Source organism: Alligator mississippiensis, chromosome 2 (genome assembly GCF_030867095.1).
Source record: "Alligator mississippiensis isolate rAllMis1 chromosome 2, rAllMis1, whole genome shotgun sequence".
Classification (NCBI taxonomy): Eukaryota; Metazoa; Chordata; order Crocodylia; family Alligatoridae; genus Alligator; species Alligator mississippiensis.
The window spans coordinates 244,928,040-244,948,796 of NC_081825.1; the positions used below are offsets into that span (position 1 = coordinate 244,928,040).

The 20,757-nt window shown below is 43.7% G+C and overlaps 1 protein-coding gene across 1 annotated transcript in view; it reads left to right on the plus strand.

The window, feature by feature from the left end:
- Window positions 1–4,016: 4,016 nt before the first annotated feature.
- Window positions 4,017–20,757, plus strand: part of RASGRP1 (RAS guanyl releasing protein 1) — a 96,740-nt gene continuing 79,999 nt past the window's right edge. Inside the window, exons 1-2 of the mRNA XM_019496498.2 lie at window positions 4,017–4,317; window positions 6,731–6,912. Of these exons, the coding sequence (XP_019352043.1) occupies window positions 6,843–6,912 (70 nt within the window). The 5' untranslated portion in view covers window positions 4,017–4,317; window positions 6,731–6,842. The remainder of the gene's footprint in view (window positions 4,318–6,730; window positions 6,913–20,757) is intronic.

Here is a 20,757-nt window from a genome sequence, read left to right on the forward strand (position 1 = left end):
ATGTCAGGCTTCTGCAAACAGAAAATCAGAGTTATGAAAGTGAACAGATCCAAGGACCCCCTCATTAGGACAGTTATCACAAGGTCTGGGGAAAAAAAAGATCAGCATCAATGTTCTGGCCTTTTTGAAAATCTGTCCCTTATCGCTTATTGCTGATCTTCAACAAACAATCCTTATTGTGGGCACAGAACTCCCTTGAAAAAAATCTAAACCTTACAGTTCAAGGCCAGCCATGCCTGAATTATGAAAGCTGATGGATTCCCAACCATAGGTAGCATAGTATTGTGATGACTGAGTTCCTTTTGACAGTATAATCACATAATACTTCATATGGAGTAGCAAAGGTTTGTAATTAAGGTTTGTAATTCTGATGGCTCTATAAATAGTGCTTCAGAAAGGATTGCTTAATTTTTCAAGTCACTCCAGGCTCATGCAGCATTTAGCAAGGGGAAGGGAGAAGGAGGAAAGGGAAATTGAGAAAGGAGAACAGCACCCAATCAAGAATGTTCTAGCAACACCTACAACTAGAGAGTCCTTAATAAGGCATAGGAATTTATACATGCCTTGTGCTTTCAGGCATATAGTTTTACTAGTATGACTAATGTTTGCCCTTTCAGCAGAAACTGAATACAGATATGAAGTAGGCCAGTCCTTATCAGTAGTCTTTTGTCCAGTTGTATTTATAAACAATGATTTACTGTATGGCACCTTTCTTATCTCTAGACTGTGACTACACTAGGCTGAATTTGAGACACAAATCTCTACTGAATCTAACAATATTTTCATAGAAGTTAAGAAAATTAAGTTTCATTTGGTAATTAAAACCGAGTCTAGAAAGGTGCTGTAACAAGCCATTTCACTTTAACATCAGGTCCTGTAAAGGCAAAGCAACTCTGTAAAGGGATGCTGTTTTGTGCTAAAACTCTCTGGCTGTGGTAAAGAATAAAGGATTTTTGGAGGAAGGAGAGGGAGGCAGTGTGACCAACTCTAAGGCTGTGGTGGGGCCACATCCAAGCAGCAATGCAGAGCTGCGTCTGGGTGGCAACACAGGTCTGGGCCTGCACAGCAGCACATTTCCTGGTGCGTATGGTGGTGTGGGGCTGCATTCAGGTGACAGCACAGGTCTGGGAGGCTGCTGCCAATGGCCGTGTCCATTTGGGTCTAGAGACCCCAAATTCTGCTGCAGGCTACACCCCTCATCTTCCCATAGCCTGGACTACTGGTGGGCTGAACAGATCAATTCCATCTTTGACACCTCCAGTTTAGATCATAAATCTCTCAAAGTAAGAACCCAGGATCAAATTGGTCTCTACATGAGTAAGCAATGGAAATGCAGTAAGTCTGGGTTCCTAGAGTGTGTACAGAAGTGCTCTGTGCATGGTTTACAGCACTGTAATTTAGAGCACTTTTTATAGCACTATGAAGTTACAGCGCTCTTAAACATGACAGAAGTGCAGTGTTTGGTGATGGTGGGGGGGACTTATGAGCCTTCCTGCGCTTTCCAGGCTAGGAGGCAGAGGGCACTCCGTAGCCTCCTGGCGCTTCTCCACTGGTCAGAAACTTGACCAGTATACAGAAGTTATTTAAAGCACTCTAGGTTATTAAAGTGCTGTAAAATACAGCACTTCAAATTGAATACCTCATTTAACAGTGGTTTTGAAGTGCTGTAAAGCTGTGCACATCTGTTAAGTCATAGTAATTAAGTGCCTTAAATGGTGAAAAAAGTAAATTCTGTACATACCAGTTTTCTATCTGATCAAGGATTTTTAGACCCATGTATCTAAGATAAAGTGTCAGTGAAAACTGATCAGTCTCCTGTTTTACTCTGTCCCATAAAAAACATGAACCTAAAAGCAGGGTTTTTTCAATTAGAGAAATGATTCTAAATCATTGCATTACACAGTTCCCCAGCTCATCCAGCCCTCCTAACAGGAGAGGAGCATGTGTCTGACTTCTTGGGTAGGCTGCAAGAAACTAGTGTGATTTAGCTCTAGATCCAATAAAGTACAATACCATTTAGGTACCTGTCCCCAAAGGCGAATCCAGAACTTGAGTTAGGCACCCGGGCTCTAAAAAACCTGAATGCTGAGCAGGGAGCTATCTAGAGCTAGCTAGTAGGAAACACTGAGCACAGAGGTATGGCTTCTTTCTGGAATGTCCATGGCTCAGGGCTATAGGCAGGTGACTGTCCAGTAGAGCTCCAGAATCCTTTTCAAAGGTAGGAGCCTACATCTGGTTTTGAAAAAGAACACTTTTACATATGGCCAGAGTACATGAGAAGTAAGGAAGTGGCTCCTACCCACCTTCTAGGTAATAGCTAAATGCTTATAGCACATGTCCAAGAATTGGAAGACTAGCTGGGAGAGAAAACAGGAGAAAAAAGACTCTGTATCCTAGGGTAGGGGTTTTCAACCAGGAGTACGCGTACCCCGGGGGTACTTGGAAAGGGACTAGCGGGTATTTGTGGACAGGTGCCACATCCCTGCCAAGAAATCGATGAATATCGTGGTCTTATAGAGTTGAAGTAGATGCACCTCCTAATCCCTAGGACAGGGGTTTTCAACCTTTTTCAAGGAGTCTACCCCTTCCGGGTACACTTCTGGCAGAGTGGGGGGCGGGGGGCGGCAGCTGGATGCAGAGCAGGGAGGCTTGCATGCAGTAGTGGTGCCAGGTGGTGGATGGCCACGGCCACGTACGCTGTCACCCACTACCCTGCACCGCCGCCTCCCAGAAGCAGGGCCGGGGGTGGGGCGAGGACAGCAGCTCCCCTCTGCAGGCCGCACAGGCTCTGCCTGGCCGGCTGGATGTGGGAAAGGGGGGGAACTTGCACGTGGCCGTGGCCATCCACCACCTGGCACCACTACTGCATGCAAGCCTCCCTGCTCTGCATCCAGCTGCCGCCCCCCGCCCCCCACTCTGCCAGAAGTGTACCCGGAAGGGGTAGACTCCTTGAAAAAGGTTGAAAACCCCTGTCCTAAGGATTAGGGGGTGCATCTACTTCAACTCTATAAGACCACGATATTCATCGATTTCTTGGCAGGGATGTGGCATTTTCTTCCACGTTCCCTTTCTAACAAAAAGGTTGCTTTTTAACTTTGCATTTCACTCTCCTGCAGGCAGCATGAACATGCTTTATTGTAATGAGAAAGGAGGAGTGAGAAGGAGAACAAGGTGGTGGCAAATATCACACAAGGCTCCCCTACAGATTACAAAAAAGAAGAGAGATTTAAAAGGCAGTGGGCTCCCAGGAGTTGAGCTGGTGGAAGACAACCCTCCCACTTGGTGAACACACCAAATGAACCTCTCTCTATAGGTATAAGTAGGATGAATTCTTAGTAAACAGAGATGGGCTCTCCATCCACAGATCTCAAAGCCTCTGCTCAGGCGCTTTTATTCTCTTGTTCCAGTGATGGAAGTGAGGTGCAGGGAATGCCCGCAGCAGGGCTGTACTGAAGTCAGTTTCCCAAGTAACAGAGGATCTGGATGCTCCAGCTGCGGCAGAGAGAAACTTTTGTTCCCAGAAAAAAAACTTATTCCTCAGAATTTTATTTTTTTTTGGAGTGGGGGGTGGGGGGGAGTGGAGGGAGTACTGTTTTCTTTGAGTGCCTATTTTTTTTGCCTTGAAATATGAATTGTCATTCCTACCTGGGAGAACTTTTACAATCTTTGCCATCCCCTATGGCCAACGAAGGGTACCTGTGCCCGAAAGCTTGCAAGTAAAACCTTTTTTTTTTTTTTTTTGCAAATATCTAGTTGATCTAATAAAAGACATCACCTCTGGCACCAGCGTTGATTCCTTTTTTTTTTTATTTTTCTCCTTGAAGCGTTTGGTATCTTGTCAGTACGACCAACGCGTGCTGGCCTGAAACAAGCGTGTTTAAAACAAATGGAGCTGCAAATGGATCACTTTTAACGAAAAAGAAACACCCCCCCTCCCCCCGGTGGGATTTACTCCCCCCCAAAAAGGGAAAGCATCTCGGCGGGCGGGCGGAGGGAGCAGCTGCGCGCAGCGGGGCACGCCTCGCTACTTGGTAAAGCGCGCGGCTTCAGAGAAGAGCGGCCCCGGGGCTCGCTACTTCCTCCTGCCGATAAGATCTTCGCCTCCGCTAGTCACGGGCGTCTCTCGCCGCGCGCGGCCGCCCCGCTCCTCCGCAGCCTCGAGCGAGCGAGCGAGGGAGCGGCAGCAGGGCCAGGGGGACATGCGGGGCTCCGCGCCGCTCCGCAGCCGCCCGCGGGGCCAGCGCGGCCCAGCCCGCCGGGCAGCGGGGCGCGGGCGGGCGCCGGCATGGGCACCTTAGGGAGGCAGGAGTGAAGCCCGTAAGTTTGCGCCGTCCTCCCCGCTAGGGCCCGAGGTCCACCTCGTGGTGGGGCGGGGGAGGAGGCCCCACGGGCGCCTTTGTCTTCGGGGCCCCCGCGGCCGGGGCTCGGGGGCACGGCACCACCACGGGCCGCCCTGGGCGGGCTGCAGCTGCCCGAGGGCCTCGCGGGGCACCGCTCCCAGCTCGGGGGGGGGCGGCCGGCTGCTGCTGCCAGAGGGAGCCCGGGGGGCGCGTGAGAAGAGCAGGGGGAATAAGAAGCGCGCGAGAGAAAGGCAGGCGGGTCCTTCGCCGGTGGGACTCCCCCCTCTGCACCTGCACGTCCACACGAGCCCGGGCCCCGGCCCCGAGCTTCACGAGGCCTCGAGGGGCAGGGGGTTGAGCTTCAGCCCTGATCTGACCTGGAGCTCGTCTCTCTGCATTAGGGATGCATAACTGCCCAGAGCCCCCGGGGCATAAACCTGGAGCCAGGCATGCCTTAAATGGAGGTGGTAGCTGTGTGGCTCTAAGGACGCAAGTAGGCAAGGCTCTTCTGGTAAATCTGCTATCTTTTATTAGTCCAACTCATCTAGTTGGAACAGTTCTTCTTGGCAAGTTTTTGGGTGAGGCTGAGGAAGCGTCTGGGGATGGTCTGTGGGAGCCTGGGCGCTGACACAAACTCCCAGCTGTGGGATGACCACCCTGTAGTAGTGTACATGCAGTACATTGCACCCAGCGTACGTTTTTACAGTGCTTCAGTAAGCCTTGCTTGTAAAGCGCTTTGAATATTAAAAAGGGGTGCTGGTTGTAGCCGTGGTGGTCTAAGGACATAGGCAGACAAGGGTTTTGGAGGAATTTGTGATATCTTTTATTAGATCAACTTACTAGCTGGAAAAATCGTTCTTTGCAAGGTTTTGGGCACAAACGCCCTTCTTCAGGCATATGGAGAGTCGGGTGTTTGTGCCCAAAAGCTTGCAAGGAACAATTTTTCCAACTATTTAGTTGGTCTAATAAAATATAATATCTACCCAAAGAATGTTGTCTGCCTTGATTATTAAAAGGCATTTTGAAAGAGTAAATAGTTACACTCATAGAATGGGGTGCAACTACATCTATAATTCCCTCAAAGAGTTTCACTGGTGCTGACTTCATTCAAGGCTAGAATTGGTTGTAAAAGGACATCTACACTTCACCTTATTTTGCTAAGTTTTGTTCCTTTTCTCTCAAAATTCGCTCCACAGAGTGTTTTATTTTTAAAAGGTTTGCTCCAAAAGACACTTCTGTCAGCGATTTGTTTAGGAAGATTTTCTTTTTAGTTGCAACTTACTTCCCTCAAAACAGGCCCCAATTCTGTTGCAAGTTTCAATAATCGCTGCCCCTGTGTGAACTATAAAACCATATTTTCAAAGGGCTTCAGAACAGACACTAGAACAGTGCCTGTTGTTTTACCAATGAACATTTTTCAGCACATTTCTTTTCATGCCTATGATTTTCTACCTACTAAATCTTATAATAACATGTCAATTTATAATGATATATGCAAAAATTACAAACAGATTTAAGTACTATTTCTGTAAATACAGAAGTCTTTTGCATGTACCAAAGTTAGGTGTGAATTTATATATGTAGAGGAAAAAAGAAAGAAAAGCACTTGCATAATGATATGTGTAGCTTGATTATAGGCGGAAAAAGTTCTTTGGGTAAATCCGGTATCTTTTATTAGACCAACTTGTGCACAAACACCCTTGTCAGGCTAGATTGGTTATAAAAATTTAACTAATTAAAGTTATTAATCAACCACTTAAACAGTATATTAGCAATTTAGAAGAAACTAGCAGACAATTATGGTAACAGTTATAGAGTAGCAACAAAACATTTCATTAGCTACAAAACATTATAGATACTCTGTATGGGACCCTGATATTTCAGATGTGCATTAGCTCAACTGAAATTAATTTAAAAATCTGTTTTATATAAGATTTAACTATGGACTAAATTCTAAACCCTGTGCTTCCAATGTCTGCACATAACTTCATATTAGATAATCAGTACCAGGACACTTTCCCAGTTTTACATAGCTATATACATTGTTCAATTTGGAGATCTACTGGATTATCTGAATCCTTGTTGCTCTGCTTTGGAGTTGATATGCTTGTATTGAGATTACAGGAGAAAGATTAAAAAACAAACAAACAGAAAAAAACAGCTCTAACCATATGCTGTAAAATGCATACTTATATGAGAATATAACTAGGAAGAGAGGTCCCTTTGGTGCATTTGCCAGGTGGGAGGGTTGTCTTTCACCAACTCAACTCCTGGGAGCTGATTGCCTTTTAAATCTCTCCTCCTTTTTGTAATCTGCAGTGGAGCCCTGTGTGAAATTTGTCACTACTTTGCTTTCCTTGTTCTCACTTGCATATTTCTCTGTCTTTTAGAAAACCTGCACAAGGATGCAGCACTGCCCCTAAATCGGCACTTGAGCTGAAGCAGATCAGTCATTGTGCCAACCATTCATATCTTACCCAATCCACTGAATTCAGAATAATAATGCCTTTGGGACACTTAGCCAAAGAGGCCAGCCTAGAAGACCTTCTTGAAGCCTGCATTCAGTCTTTTGGTGAGTGCCTTATTTGAAACAATTTTTATGTTGCTACAACAGAAGTTTAGGTAACTTATCATTTGTGGAAGATTAGGGCTAGGAATTATAAAAACAATAAATGATAATTTGTATTTTATAGCTATGTATCTGTGTGTTTGTGACTCTCTCTCTCTCTGTCTCTCATATATGGTGCGAATGATAATTTTGCTGTTCTTTCTTGGATGATGACCACTAAGTATAGTAAAGTTGCCATGCATTTTAAATTATTTTTCTGTTTTTCTTACTCTAAATACTGAACTGAAGTACTTTTCATATGGATGGATTTTTAAAAACTGAAGTGTTGCAAAATGGAGAGTACAATGTATATAAATAGTATGTTTATAATATTTGTATTATTACATGCTGGGTTTTTGGCTACAACCAAAAATCCAGCATGTTTATAACATCCCTTTTGGAAATCAGGAGAATTATTTGGTGGATTATGTGTATTGAAGTAGGAATGCTTTTTATTCTATCAGTAGAGAGTTTTAAAATCAGATCTATTGTGAAGGAAAAAAAAGTATCTAGATGAAAAACCCAAATGCGTAACTTCTAGCTTATGAATTATTCATCTATTTACTCTTTCACCAGCAGAACTGCTATATTGATGAGCACCATCAGAGATGTATAAAGTAGGCAATGCCACTTTGAAAATAAAGTGTTTGCTAATGAAAACAGAAAACATCTTTGTTATTTTATTAAAACACATCATGCCAGGAGGGTTTCAAAGCCCTTACAAAGAACAAAGATTGAAATACTTCAAAAGATTTCTGATCATTTATTTTTAAATGCTATAGTTCTTTCTTGACATTAAAATAGCATTTTTCTTTATCACTGTTTCACTCTATCCATATTTTACCTTTCCATGCCAAAGTCTAGTTATTTCAACTGCAACAGAAGTCTGTGGCATCTCATTTATTTACAGAGTTCATGTCTTTAAAACTATATGCAAGTTTTAAAGCCCAGTGTTTTAACATGGGGAGTAAATTGAGAGGAACACCGCTTTTTTTTCCCCCTAAGCATCTAATGAGCTGCTTTTTATCCATTACTGAAAATAGAACAGCTAAAGTTTTTTGTTTATGCACATACAAAAGGTGAATTGCAGTTGCGTTTCCTTCTAGCACAGGATTTATAGGAGTTAAAACAGTCATGCTTAGTGGTGATATGGCTCTTTAGCGTCAAAGCATTAAGCAAACAGCTCCCTGCTTGAGGCGGGGGGCAGTCCCTACCAGGCTTTTGCCCCCCTGCTCCCTGCCTGGGGCTGGCATGCTGAGGAGGGGGGAGTGGGGTTTAAGCCCCCTCCCTGGCCAGTATGGGACCCCAGCCCAGGCCAGTCTAGGGGGGCTGCCTCTGCCTAGTTGTTGCCTTTTTTGCCCACAGCCCTGCTTTCTGCTCAAGTAGAAGTGTTGCCATGCCCCCTGCTCCCAGCCCGGGATTGGCATGCTGAGACAGTTGAATAAGGCAGGGTTTAAAACTCCTCCCTGGCCTGCATGGGACCCCGGCTGGGGTCTGCCTGGGGATGGGGGAGGGCAGCCCCTGCTAGTCCTCTGCCCCCTCCCCTGCTTGAGGAGGAGGGGGCAGCCCCTGCCAGGGTTTTGTGTCCCCCCTGTCCCAGGGTGCTGGCCTCAGGTCAAGGCCTGGCCACTCAAGTGGAGAGTAGAGTGCATGGCCAGGCCTTGACCTGGGGCCAGCACCCTGGGACAGGTGGGAAAGGTGTTTAAACTCCCTCCCTGGCCCAAGCGGGACCCCAGCTGGGGTCTGCCAGAGGGGGTGGGGGGGGTGCAGCTCTTGTCAGGCTTGCCTCTGTTCCTCGCTTCAGTGGTGGACATGGCCACGACCTGGCCCAGGGCTGGCACGCTGAGGCCCGAGGGGATGGGGGTTTAAATCCCCTCTATGACCTGCCTGTCTCCTGCTGCTCCTTGCTCAAGTGAGGACAAGCCTGGCAGTCGCTGCCCTCCCTTCCCTCCCCACCCCCCCACTCCCAGGCAGACCTAGGTTTGGGTCCCATTCAGGCCGGGGAGGGGGTTTAAACCCCCCTCCACTCCCATCTCAGTGTGTAGGCCTTGGGCCAGGGCATGGCCATGCTCTCCGCTTTAAGCACGGAGCCAGGAATGGGGGCAAAAGCCTGGTAAGGGTTTTCCCCACTGTCCCTCCCAGGCAGACCCCAGATGTGGTCCTGTGCGGGAGGCAGGGAGCCAGGGAAGGGAGGACAAAAGGGCAGGGGCTGCCCTTCCCCAGGCAGCTGGGTGGGATCCTCTGTGGGCCATGGAGAGGGTTTAAATCCCCCTATCTCCCTGCTTCAGTGGGGCTGGCCATATCTGCCCCCTCAAGCAGGCAGTGGGGGGAAAGCCTGGCAGGGGCTGTTTGACCCCTCCCCCAGCCAACCTGGGCTGCAGTTCCATGCAGGCCAGGGAACGGGTTTAAACCCCCTCCCCGCAGTGTGCTGGCCCTGGCTGGGGCCTGGCCACACCCTCTGCTCTGTATATGGGGAAAAGCCTGTCAGGGGCTGTTGCTTCCCCTTCCCCCAGGCACCCCTGAACTGGGGTCCGGACCTGGGTTCCCCCAGCCCCACCACCCTCTCAGCTAGCCGAAGCAGTGACAGTGCTCTTGCTAGGGAGCAGAGGGGTGGGGCCAACCCTGCTTGGCTGGAGCAGATAGCCCAGCCCAGCCCAGCCCAGCCTAGGGCTGCAAAGCATCTTGGAATGCTGTGGGACCGTGAGTTAACTTGAACCAGGAAGGGATCTGGGACAAAAGTTCCATAATTCGGTTTGACCTAAATCAGTTAAGTCTGATACTACATCCATCCAGGTTTATCTTAAACCAGTTTCAGGCATGTTGAAAACGGTTTAAGTGCACTGAACTTCTGTTGTTACAGATTTTAACTGGTTTCATAGTCACTTAACCCAGTTTGTGTGTAACTTCTGTCCCTAGCCACAATGCCTAATACTCACAACACCCATGTAGGAAGTCATGAATTGTTACTTATATATACTGATTATATGTTTGCAGATAAAAACATGTCTGTGGGGGGAAGAATTGGTGACAACCATGAATAATGCTGTATTCCTCCTCCACTCTTCTATCCCAACCAGTTTTAAATGAACACTGACTGTTACTTCTTTTGAGGAAAAGAAGTCCACCAAACCACTATAAAAGACTTGGTTCCTGCAAAAACATCCTGACCATATTTATCTCTCTCTCTAGATCAAGTGAGCCAAACAAAGTGCTAAAGTAAAAGTGACACCTGTATAAAAGGTTTACATCTTAGCTAATTGATCAGTCTCATCTTAATTTGTATCCAGGAAAGGATTATAAATGTTATATTTTGAAAGCTGGCGGCAGCTTTTTTGCTCCAAATACTGTGGGTAAAACCCTGATTTCACTGACATATCCAATATTTCTGTTTATTTTGGTCTGCAGCATATTTTTAAAAACTAATTTTAGGGCATATCATAATCCTTCTAAATAAATAGCAGTGTGCATGCAACCTTAATTTTATAAGGTTTATGGAATGGCTTGTTAGTGAGAAATTATGCTGTGTACTGTAGCAATCCAAACTCTCTCTCTTCCATTGTCTGAAGTGATGCAACTCTGTGATGTCGTTCTTTGGCCTATATGTTGTTTTTTCTTCTTGACATTGTGCTGGTTCTTAAAATATCTGGGATTTCCCAGTAGAGTATTTAAATAAGTCACAAAATGAGGCTGGTACAATTAGATAACCTACTTAAGGAAGTTGCTTACAGAGTTCTTTTTGTTGGTATCTACAAACATTTTGCAAAACAGTCTCACTGGACTCCATTGCAGTCTAGGAGAAGAGTTAGCAAGTTCTTATCTAAGATCTCATGTAAAAAGGTTGGCTTTTAATTTGTAGAAGTACATTAACAGATTAAGCAAGATTTTCTCTCCACATGATATTGGAGTACATGTAGTTAGTTACTTTGGACAATCGGTTTTATTCCATTTAAAAAATATTTTCTGTCCACATCTAAAAACTCACATTGGAAAATGCTCTTATGTTTTATAATGTTTCACAAGGTTTCTATCTTATGATATTTAATTATTTATTTTGTATATAAAGTAACCAAGATATCCAGTGCTGTGATATTTTACATTATTATTCAAGATATTTTAATAACAACCCTATGAGTTACTGTCCTTCAAATATTATGTAGAAAAAGTGCTATTTATATGTTCCCTATTTAGAAACCCTCCACCCCAGCATATTACCATATCCAAAATATGCCATACAATGTGCCTTTAAATGCATGGTACATGTTATGTTATGTCATTTTTTTGGTTAATATTTTTATTGTACTGGTTCTTACAGGCCACACTCATGGATCAGATCCACACAGTGTTCATCACTGTACCATTTAAAAAAACCTGATTTGTACATGTGACTAATGGACAATAGTGGGTAGCGTCAACTGAAGTGTAAAGTTGATAGGCTTATGCCATGAAGGAGAAGATAATTAAGGGAGAATCAAGCCAGGCAGTTGTATTATGCCATACATAACCAGGAAACAGATGTCACATTGCTGAAACATTGATCAAGAAAAGTATCTTTTGCAGCAGTGTTTTGAATGGATTTAAGACTGGGAAGCAAACAGACTTGTCAAGATGAGAGAGGAAAAAGTTGGAGTACTTAAGATGTACAATATAGAGGATTTGGACTGAGCCAAAAATGCTAGATCGTGGAGATCCTTAGGATGAATTGGACAGATTTATACAGAGTCTTCATGTTAAAAGTATAAATCCAGGTAGGGCTTGGTTAAAGACAACACCAGATTGTGAACCTGCATGGCAGGAAGGATGGTGTTGTTGTGCAGGGTGACTGAAAAAATGGGGAAAAGTGGGTCTGAATGGGAAACTTAAGCTGATAGCTGTAAAAAATGTAGGATGAATTTTTAGTTTGGAAGGAATGAGGGAGATCTGAAGTGGAAAGATGAGTAAGAGTCATTAGTGTTATGTTAATACTTCAAACTACATTATTGAATGAGATCTTCGAAAACTGGGGCAAAGATGGAGTTAAAAGAAGTGGAGCTCTTGAACTTTGGCCTCAAACCCTCAATGAGGCTGGGAAGAAGGGATTGGAACATCCTCTAAATGTAAATGTTGAAAGAGAAGGAGGAGATAAACCAGAAGAGTAAAAAAACTGAAGGGAAACAAGATTTCCAGAAAGGCATGGTTGATGACTAAAGACAGGTTGATATGGCTAAAGCTGGAATGTGAGCTTCAAGAACAACTCAGGAAGAAATCATGACTCAGTATACTCAGTGGAGGTATCTACATGTGCGCTTTACTGCAGTTGACTAATTAGCTCTGCAGCAAAACATCACCATCTACATATGCAGCACTATAAGGCTGGAATAAACTAATTAACTCTGCCATAGAATAGTATGGCCTGACACACATACTATCCTATGGCAAAGTCTAGTGTACCACAGCGCATGTGTAGACAGTGACTGGGGCTGGCTGGGGCAAAAGGGTGCTACAGTGTGGGACCTGCCTGCTAGCCCTGCACTGTAGCACCCTTGTCCCTCAGCCAACCCCTCTGCAGCATGTTGAGTTGGGACAGAGCAGCTCTGGGCTGGCAGGCTGACTCACAGGGCCTTCTGCCAGCCAGGGCTGCACTGCCCTAGCTCAATGCGTTGTGGTCCTGAGTGCATGTGTAAAACCTGTGCCCAAGAGCAATAAACTCTGGCACAGACTGTGCCAGAGTTTATTCAACTGCACTAATTGCACGCATAGATGTGCCCAGTGAGAGCCGTTTCACCAGAGGATAAAGAGCAGACACCTAAGTATGAAAGGTATAAAGTTTTAGACAGCATGTTTAAAGAGGGAAAGAGCCAATCAAGTGGGGTCAAGAGGAAGGCATGAGGTATGGGGAGAGGAATGAGTCTGAGGAGAGACAGAAGTGAAAGAGAAATGAGGGAGGGAATCAGACTGTAGGGAGAGGGAAGTCAGGAAATGAGGCAAGATGTCACTAGGGTAAGTGGTAGGATTAGAGGTTGAAAGCAGATAAAAAGGTAAAATTTATGGGGAAAAAGAGAAAAGGATGATGAAAAAAAGTAAGGAATGGATGGACAAAAAGGTGGCCAGGGCTATGAATTAGAGGTTCAGCAGAAGTAGTGCTGCTTGGCTAGGGACATGGCAGAGCTGCAAACGGAGTGCATGAATTTGTAGCAGAACAATTTTGCAGTTGTGACTCATAACTGGTACTTCTGAAGTGCAGTTATAATTAGAAAAAAGTGACACTAAAATGACACTGGGAATGAACAAAACCTCTCTGAATCCATAGTTTCCTAACACAATTGTTCAGTTTACAAGTTAATAAAAAGTATTTCTAAAGAACAGTTCTACATGCTCAACATGGGTTCTGAAGGTCAAACTTGACCCTATCTCTTATGTTCTTGCTAGTAATCAAGATATTTGAAACATCGGCTTATTGATGATACCTGAGACAGAACAGAATTGGCTCTGAATACAGTGGTGACACTAGTATAAATATGTCTATCTGACATGATTTGAAGGACACAGGAAGCACAGTTCCATTTTCACCTAGTCATTGTGGCATTGGGAGGGCTAAACACATGTGTAATGTGTTGTAAACATGATTTGAATTTAAATACAGAAATATAAAATGTTATATTTTTAGTCAATAAAGTATAATGGTATATTTACTCTGAGAGAGCAGTGTGGAGTTCAGACTTTCTCTAAGAGTAAATATATTGTGGCACAGACTCTGAACAAGGAACTGAAAGGTTAAATATTTCAGTAGCATTCACTGGTCAGTCATGTTTTAATCTGTCAGCTGTATGTGCAGCAGGTATAGAAATGAAGTATGAATACTTCACAACACTATCCACCCAGCTTATTCTGAAATTATAGCGAGCCCAGTACACTAGAGTTTGAGATCAGTTATGTGGTAGGTGTTTGTCATCGCTGATTATTTTGCTACTTAATCACTCCATGGGGGTGTGAGTTTGAGTGAGAGGAAAATTGAGTGGTAAAAAGTTCCCTGCTTTTTAGCTTTGATTGTCAGTTTCTATCACTCCTAGATAAAGCCACCTTTGGGTTTAATGTGATTAGGGTTAAAAGGCTTGTTTTTAAAAGGCCGTAACTAATACATTCCAAAAGCCAAGGCAGTATGGAGTTAATACACATTAAACTGGTTGAGTTGAAACCTGGGGTTTGTCTAGAGAAGGTTAGAAAGTGTTATATAATGTTTGATTAAAAACTTAGTATAGACAGAGCAAAATATATACATGCATTAGCTGGCAGAAGTGAAGACTATAATGTGTCAGTTAAAACAATTTAGTTAACATACTTTAAAAATACAATCTTTATCTAGACAAGCTTCAGCAGGGAATCTGTTTCAGCTTAACAAGTTTAGCATGTATTAGTGCCCTACTGAAGTCCATTTACTCTGAATTGATAATTGATATGTCAACCTATGAGAGCATAGGGGTGTCTGCTGTATTCTATTTTCAGTCATCATCTAATGAACAAAGCTGTGACTATTGGGAGGGATCACAGGTTATTAATTAAAATTAACTAGTTGAATCAAAATGGCAACACAAGAACCAAAGCTGTGGAATATAAATTCAGTGTAGTCAAGATAGCCACTGTATCTCACTGCATTTTATGGACCTGGGCGCATAAACAGTTTCCCATATGATTTGTACTATAATGTAATATGGTGGAATATGCTATTTGGCGTTGTCCTGTAGTTGGAAGCTTACCTGAAATAAAGTATGTACACTGGAAGTAAGTGCTCACAATTGTATGCATTAATCCCATAGCAAAATACTTCAGCTGAATCAAAAAACGAGATTCTGACCCCATACCTAAAAATCCTATGGTGCCTTTAAAAATTATAATTTCAGGGACCTAGCCAAGTTCTAATTTACATAGTTTAATTTTTTCCACTTAACATCTAACTGTTGTTACAATATTCTTCACTTGCAGAAGTAAGGTCCTCCATGTTCATTATTAAGCATCTCTTAGTGCTGGGCAAAATGATGTATTTATAAAAAATATACTTTGTTCACTAAAATATAATTAAAGAAGCACTTTGGGATCCATCTGAATGAAAGGCAACAGGTAGGCAAATTTATAATAGAGAAACAGAAATCCGGAGGTGTAGACAGAAGAGCAGCTCCCCGTTGTAACTCATGGTGCTTTGAAGGAAGCACCGTAAGTTACAATGATCCTCTGGGCCGAACAGATGCTTGGCTGGGCTGCTGTTTACAGTGACTGCGATTCTGTAGCTGCTCTCTCCTAGTCCCACTCTTTGCCCCCTCCCAGCCCCAGTGCTGTTTTCAGAATGGGAGTGGGGAAAGGGAGCAGAGGGAGTCTATTTTGGGGGTTGCCGACCCATGCTGGAGTGTGGGGGGAAGGGAGGTGGATTGGATCCCTGCCACCTCAGAGGGGCTCCAATCTACCCAACCAACCCTCCAATGCTGGCTGGGCAGTCCCCAGAATAAGCTCCCTTTCCCTCCTCCTACTCTGAAAGCAGCACCAAGAGCAGAGCTGGGTTGTCAGCCCAGCCCTGTCCCAGCACAGGCAGACAAGTTACTGACGTCACTCTACTTCGAAGCACCTTCATCTGAACCATCATATAATGAGAGATCAGATTTTTGTGGAATTGGGCCCTTTTAAAATGCCCTGCAGTCATGTACTTGTGTTTGGTCATGCCTGTAGAGCTCTTTCAGGGGCCAAATTGAGCGAAAATTGGCACTTTTTTCTGCACCTCGGAAGTAGTCTCTGAGCACTTTTGTGGAAGTGTTACCAAACATCTACAAAAATGTATTGATTTCAGAGTGCCTATGATATTTCTAAGGTAACAGTATGAACAGGAAAAAGAAATTGTATTTATCAGGTTGATTTTGTACATCAATAAAGAGGGAAAAGTTTCCAATGCTGATTTAAAAAAAAAATTGTGGATCATCTTTGACAGATTTGCCAAACCAAAGAGGGCATCTGTGTCAGTGCTAAGATTAGCAGTAAGAAGTCCCTGTGCCCTAGTCTTTTTGTTCAGATTACTAAACCAATCGTGTGTCTCTGCTATTTAAAAAATCCTAAACTTTTATAAGAATAAAGAATAAATAATATTTTTCAAGAATATCCTTAGTGATTGCTATATGCCCAGTCCTACAAGGAAAACCACATAGGCAGCCTGCTTCCATTATGTAGAGTCTAATGACAACACTGAATTTCCATGCGGATGCATGGATCTTCCTGTACAGTTCTCTTTGCAAGATTGGGTGCCTGTACACGTGCGGGGAGGCTGCTCCAATGTATGTTAATTGAAGTGTGTCGGAGCAGACTCAATTAATCAAGCCTGCTGGAGTGTACTAATTGCCATGCTCCAGCCAGCCTCTGTACCTTGTGTCAGCATCCCCGTGCTTTTAAAATGGTGGTGGCAGCACTTTAACTAAAGCTCTTTTGAGCTTTAATTAAAGCACCCCTGCCTCTGTTTTGAAGCATGGGGATGCTGATACACAAGAAGTCGTTGGCACTTTAATTATAGCAGCTCTGAGCCACTCTAATTAAGGAACCCCTTCCCCCCCTTCCCCAGAGCATTTTCACATGTGCTCTAAGTGCCAAATTTTAGTAACAGAGATCTGGTTGGACTTGAGTACACTTAGGGCTTGTTTAGGGTTTTTTTGTTTTGTTTTGGGTTTTTTTTTTTTAAATCTTCCTGCTTGATCTTTCAACATTCTGTAAGGCATTCTTACATTACAAAATATTCATTAAATAGTTAAAATCCCATCAACCTGACAAATTCTTCATAGTTGTTAAATGTTAATATTTGTTTAGTTTTTAAAGTAAGATGCTATATATGCAAGGTCAATATTTACTGCCTGATCAAATCATTGATGATGCCACTGAATGCCAGCGTAATTCATACAAACTAACAGCGTTCTGACTCAAAGGCAATTACGTATTTTATAAGCAAATGCACACCCACATTAAAGCAATTTACTTCTTGCTGCTAGATTCACCTGGAAACATTTTGTTTTCCTTTCATTCTTTACAAATTTCTGGATTTTTTTTCCAAGAAAGGTTGTAATTTCTGTACAAAACATTGATGTTTCTGTTCCAAAAAAGTGCCCCACAATTAAGTCGGAGATATTACTCCGTATTAAAATGGGATTGATCATTCTGTTTTAAATATTCATAGCAGAATTCTATCAAATATGGCACAGAAACTACACTATTGCTTGGCAACAGAAATGATGTTAATGAGGAGCTAGTGATATCATAAGAACAGAAAAGCTATAGAATGCTAAATGGTAATTTACTTAACTACTACAGCGGATTATGATTGTAACAAATGTAAGAGTCACCAAACACCTAACATTTTTGCAAAGCAGATTTTCTCATAGAATGTGAAAGGACAGAACAGAATTAAATATTTTTAAAATTATTTTTAGAGAGAGAGGAAAAAAGTGTTTGCCCTCATCTTTTTTTTTTTTAATCTTTTTTTTTCTTCCTTTTTTCTTTGCTCTGCATGTTGACTTTGGATAATTAAACTGAGAAAAAAATCACATACATAGGATTCAGGTATATAGGATGATATTTCATATGAGAGAGTTCCAAAAGAATGTCAGTTTCTGAGCTTGAAAAAGAATACACCACAGGCTATTACTAACCAAAATATGCTAGGACTCTAGATCTGCCTAGGGCTATTGACTGTACTGAAGTTAGGTTAATTTGCACCAACTGAGAACCTTGCCTAGTATGTTCAGTTTTTACTAAACTGAACATTTAGAAAGTTCTATTTGTGAAAGTAGGAAAAAAAGTTGTTTGTACCTATTTTTGACTTCCTCAAACCGGTTTGTCATGTAGCAACAAAACAAAACAAACCAACCCCCCCACCACCCCAAAAGCAAACAAACTGAAGTGATTGGTGCCTCTCTGGACTCCCCAGCGTATTATTCATTTTGTCTAGCTGGTTTAAATTGCAAACTCTGAAGCAAGGACTTTCAGCACATTGTCAGCCCTAAAGAAATAATATTTTCTGCTACTAAACTGACTCAAACAATGAAGCTACTACTTCCCCCAGAAGATTATTATGCAGTCAAACATCTCATTGCTAAAAAGGCTAGATTGACAACAACAACAACAAAGAATCAAGGTATTCAGGACTAGAAGTGAAGCTGTTAGGGAAGGACAAAAGAGGAAGGTAGTAATCATTAGAACAGGCTGGACAAAATGGCAGATTCAGCCAGCGGTTGGACTCCATTTCCCAGCATCCCCTGTCCACGTTGCTATGGCCAATTTCCATAGAGACCCCAGGAGCGGCAGGGCTGTGATAGCACTGGGGCCAGGGTTTCCATGGACACTGGTCCAAGCAGCTGTGGCAGGGTATGTGGCTGGGCAGGGGACTGCTCTGAGGCTGGGATTTTGCATGGCCTGCAGGCTGGACTTTGCCTGTCCCTGCGTGAGAAGCTATTAGGACTACAAATGCATTGGAGATGGATTACAGGAAAGCTGAAGTAGATGGCTTTAAAAGACTAGAATGCCTGCTTGCAGAAAAAGATAATTATTCTGTGATTTCTTAGTTGGTCTAATAAAAGGTATAATTTCTAAACCAAGAGTTCTAGATTTTTGCAGCACTTAAAGTATTCAGGCGCTTGTACACATGATGGTGGGGCCATGTATATTTGACAAAATGATGAGAAATTTTCATTTGTCTAACATAATGGCATCACCATGTACACATGCACAATTTTTTTTTGTGTTAATATTTATTTGAGCATGGCAACTTAGACCACCTTGGATGTATTTTAGTTTGATCAGGGCAAATTGTCCCATCGTGGATTTAAAAAAAAAATTGTGCGTGTGTACATGTCTGGTGACTGGAGAAGGCAGCAGAGACCATGCACAGGGTGCTGGAAGCCCTATCAGGCTGACAGAAACTTGGGCTTGGCAGGTTTCCAACGCCCTGTGCACCATGCCTGCTGCCTTCTCTGGTCACCAGCATGCCCAGCCACCCTCCTGTCACCTTCCCACACTGCCCCAGAGGCAAGCCAGCCCAATCTTGGTGGTTCCAGGTGGCAGGAAGGCAGCAGGGACAGTGTACGGGGTGCTGGAAACCCAGCAAGCCAAAGCTTCTCCGAGCTTCTCCAAGCATGCCTAGGCTTCCGGCACCCCATGCACCATTGGATCAGGCTGGGCGCTGCTTGCAAGCTGGCACCCACCCAGCTAGCACCCTGCCCAGATGGCCCTCGTGGGTGCTGCCACTACAGAGGGAAGCACCAGTTCTCCTCCACAGCCCAGGGGCTGCATGGCCTGGTGGTGGCTCTGTGGGGGGGGGAGGGGGAGGGAAGGGGAGGGGTGAGCCCAATCCTTTTTTCCTCATGGAGCCTGCCTGCCTCTCCCATGGCCAAGGGGGCAAGCTGCCAGTGGCCTCTGAGCTGCGAGGACCCCCAGACCTTCCCTCCATGGGGACAGCATCCCCCAGGGCTGCCTGGGGGGGCTTCTAGCAGGTGGGTGCTGCCCAGGGGTTGCTGTCGCTATGGAGGAAACGTCCGGGGCCCCCTTCAGCTCATCTGCCAGTTGTAGAAGAGGTAGGTAGGCTCCGTGAAGGGGGTGGGGGGAGTAAAAGATCAGGTCCCTCGTTTCTCCACCCCCCACCCCCCTCCCGGGCAGAGCCTACTCGTGGTACCAGGGGTGGGGAGGGTGAGCTGATGGCAGGCCATCACTTCCGTCACAGTGATGGAAGCCCCTAAATTGAAACTGTGGGTCACAAAAACCCACAAATTAAAAACCCATTGTTTCAAGTTAGGGGAACTAACCCCCCTCGCGTGTATAAGTGCCCTTCAATATTTAACGCCAAATGAACAGAAAGAGGTAGTTAATGTGTTAGTCTGAAGTCAGGCAGAAGGCAGGGTTAGGATGAATCTTATTGACTAAATCGGAGATGCGTAAGCCTGTATGAGCCCGAGCATACTTCATTAGCTGTTGTGATTATGTGATCATATCAGCATCTGATGAAGTGAGCTTGGGCTCACACAAGCTTATGCATCTCTGATTTTAGTGAGTCTGTATTGTGCATCTCTACCCTGCCGAATACCAAATGTTTAGTGGTGAAATGTCACGTCTCTAAATGGGATTTCTCCGTAGATACCTTTCCTTTGAAATGTGGGTCTCCTGTAGCAGAGATCAATAATGTGTGACATCAGGATTCTTTTTTGTTTTGCCTTTGAAATTGATTCACCTTTTAGCACATTAGTTGAGATCACTTCCACACCACCGTTTTGGATGAACTGTCCTTCTAAAGTATTTTCTACAATTTGAGCGTAGATCAGATTCTCCACTCACCTACACTTAGGTTCATCAGCAAATATTTAAAAAAAAATCACCTTCCACTTCATAATACACAACCATGTTATTTCTTTAAATATATGCAGGCAAAAATTGTTAAGAATAACCTACCAAATAAGCAGATTTATTTGTTGCTGTTGTTAGTATCATAGAAGTGTATAGAAGCTCTTCCTGTGGAATTAGACTCCATTCTGCTGAGCACTGCACAGACAAAAAAACCCCAAACTGCTTAATATTTTAAGTAGTTTAAAATATAAATTGATTTAATGGAGATTTTTCATTCACAACTGAACAAGCCTGAAACAACAATAAACAATAGTAAGGAAAATGGAACAGCAATGAGGAATCTTCTGTTGACTTCATTGAATTGCATAGAGTTTAGGGAGTGACTGCAGAACTGAATTAGGATTTTTCACTAGCTGTCATGTTTCTCTTATTCAGAGCTGCTAAGTAACACATGTCATGTGATGCTCATGTACTTAGCAG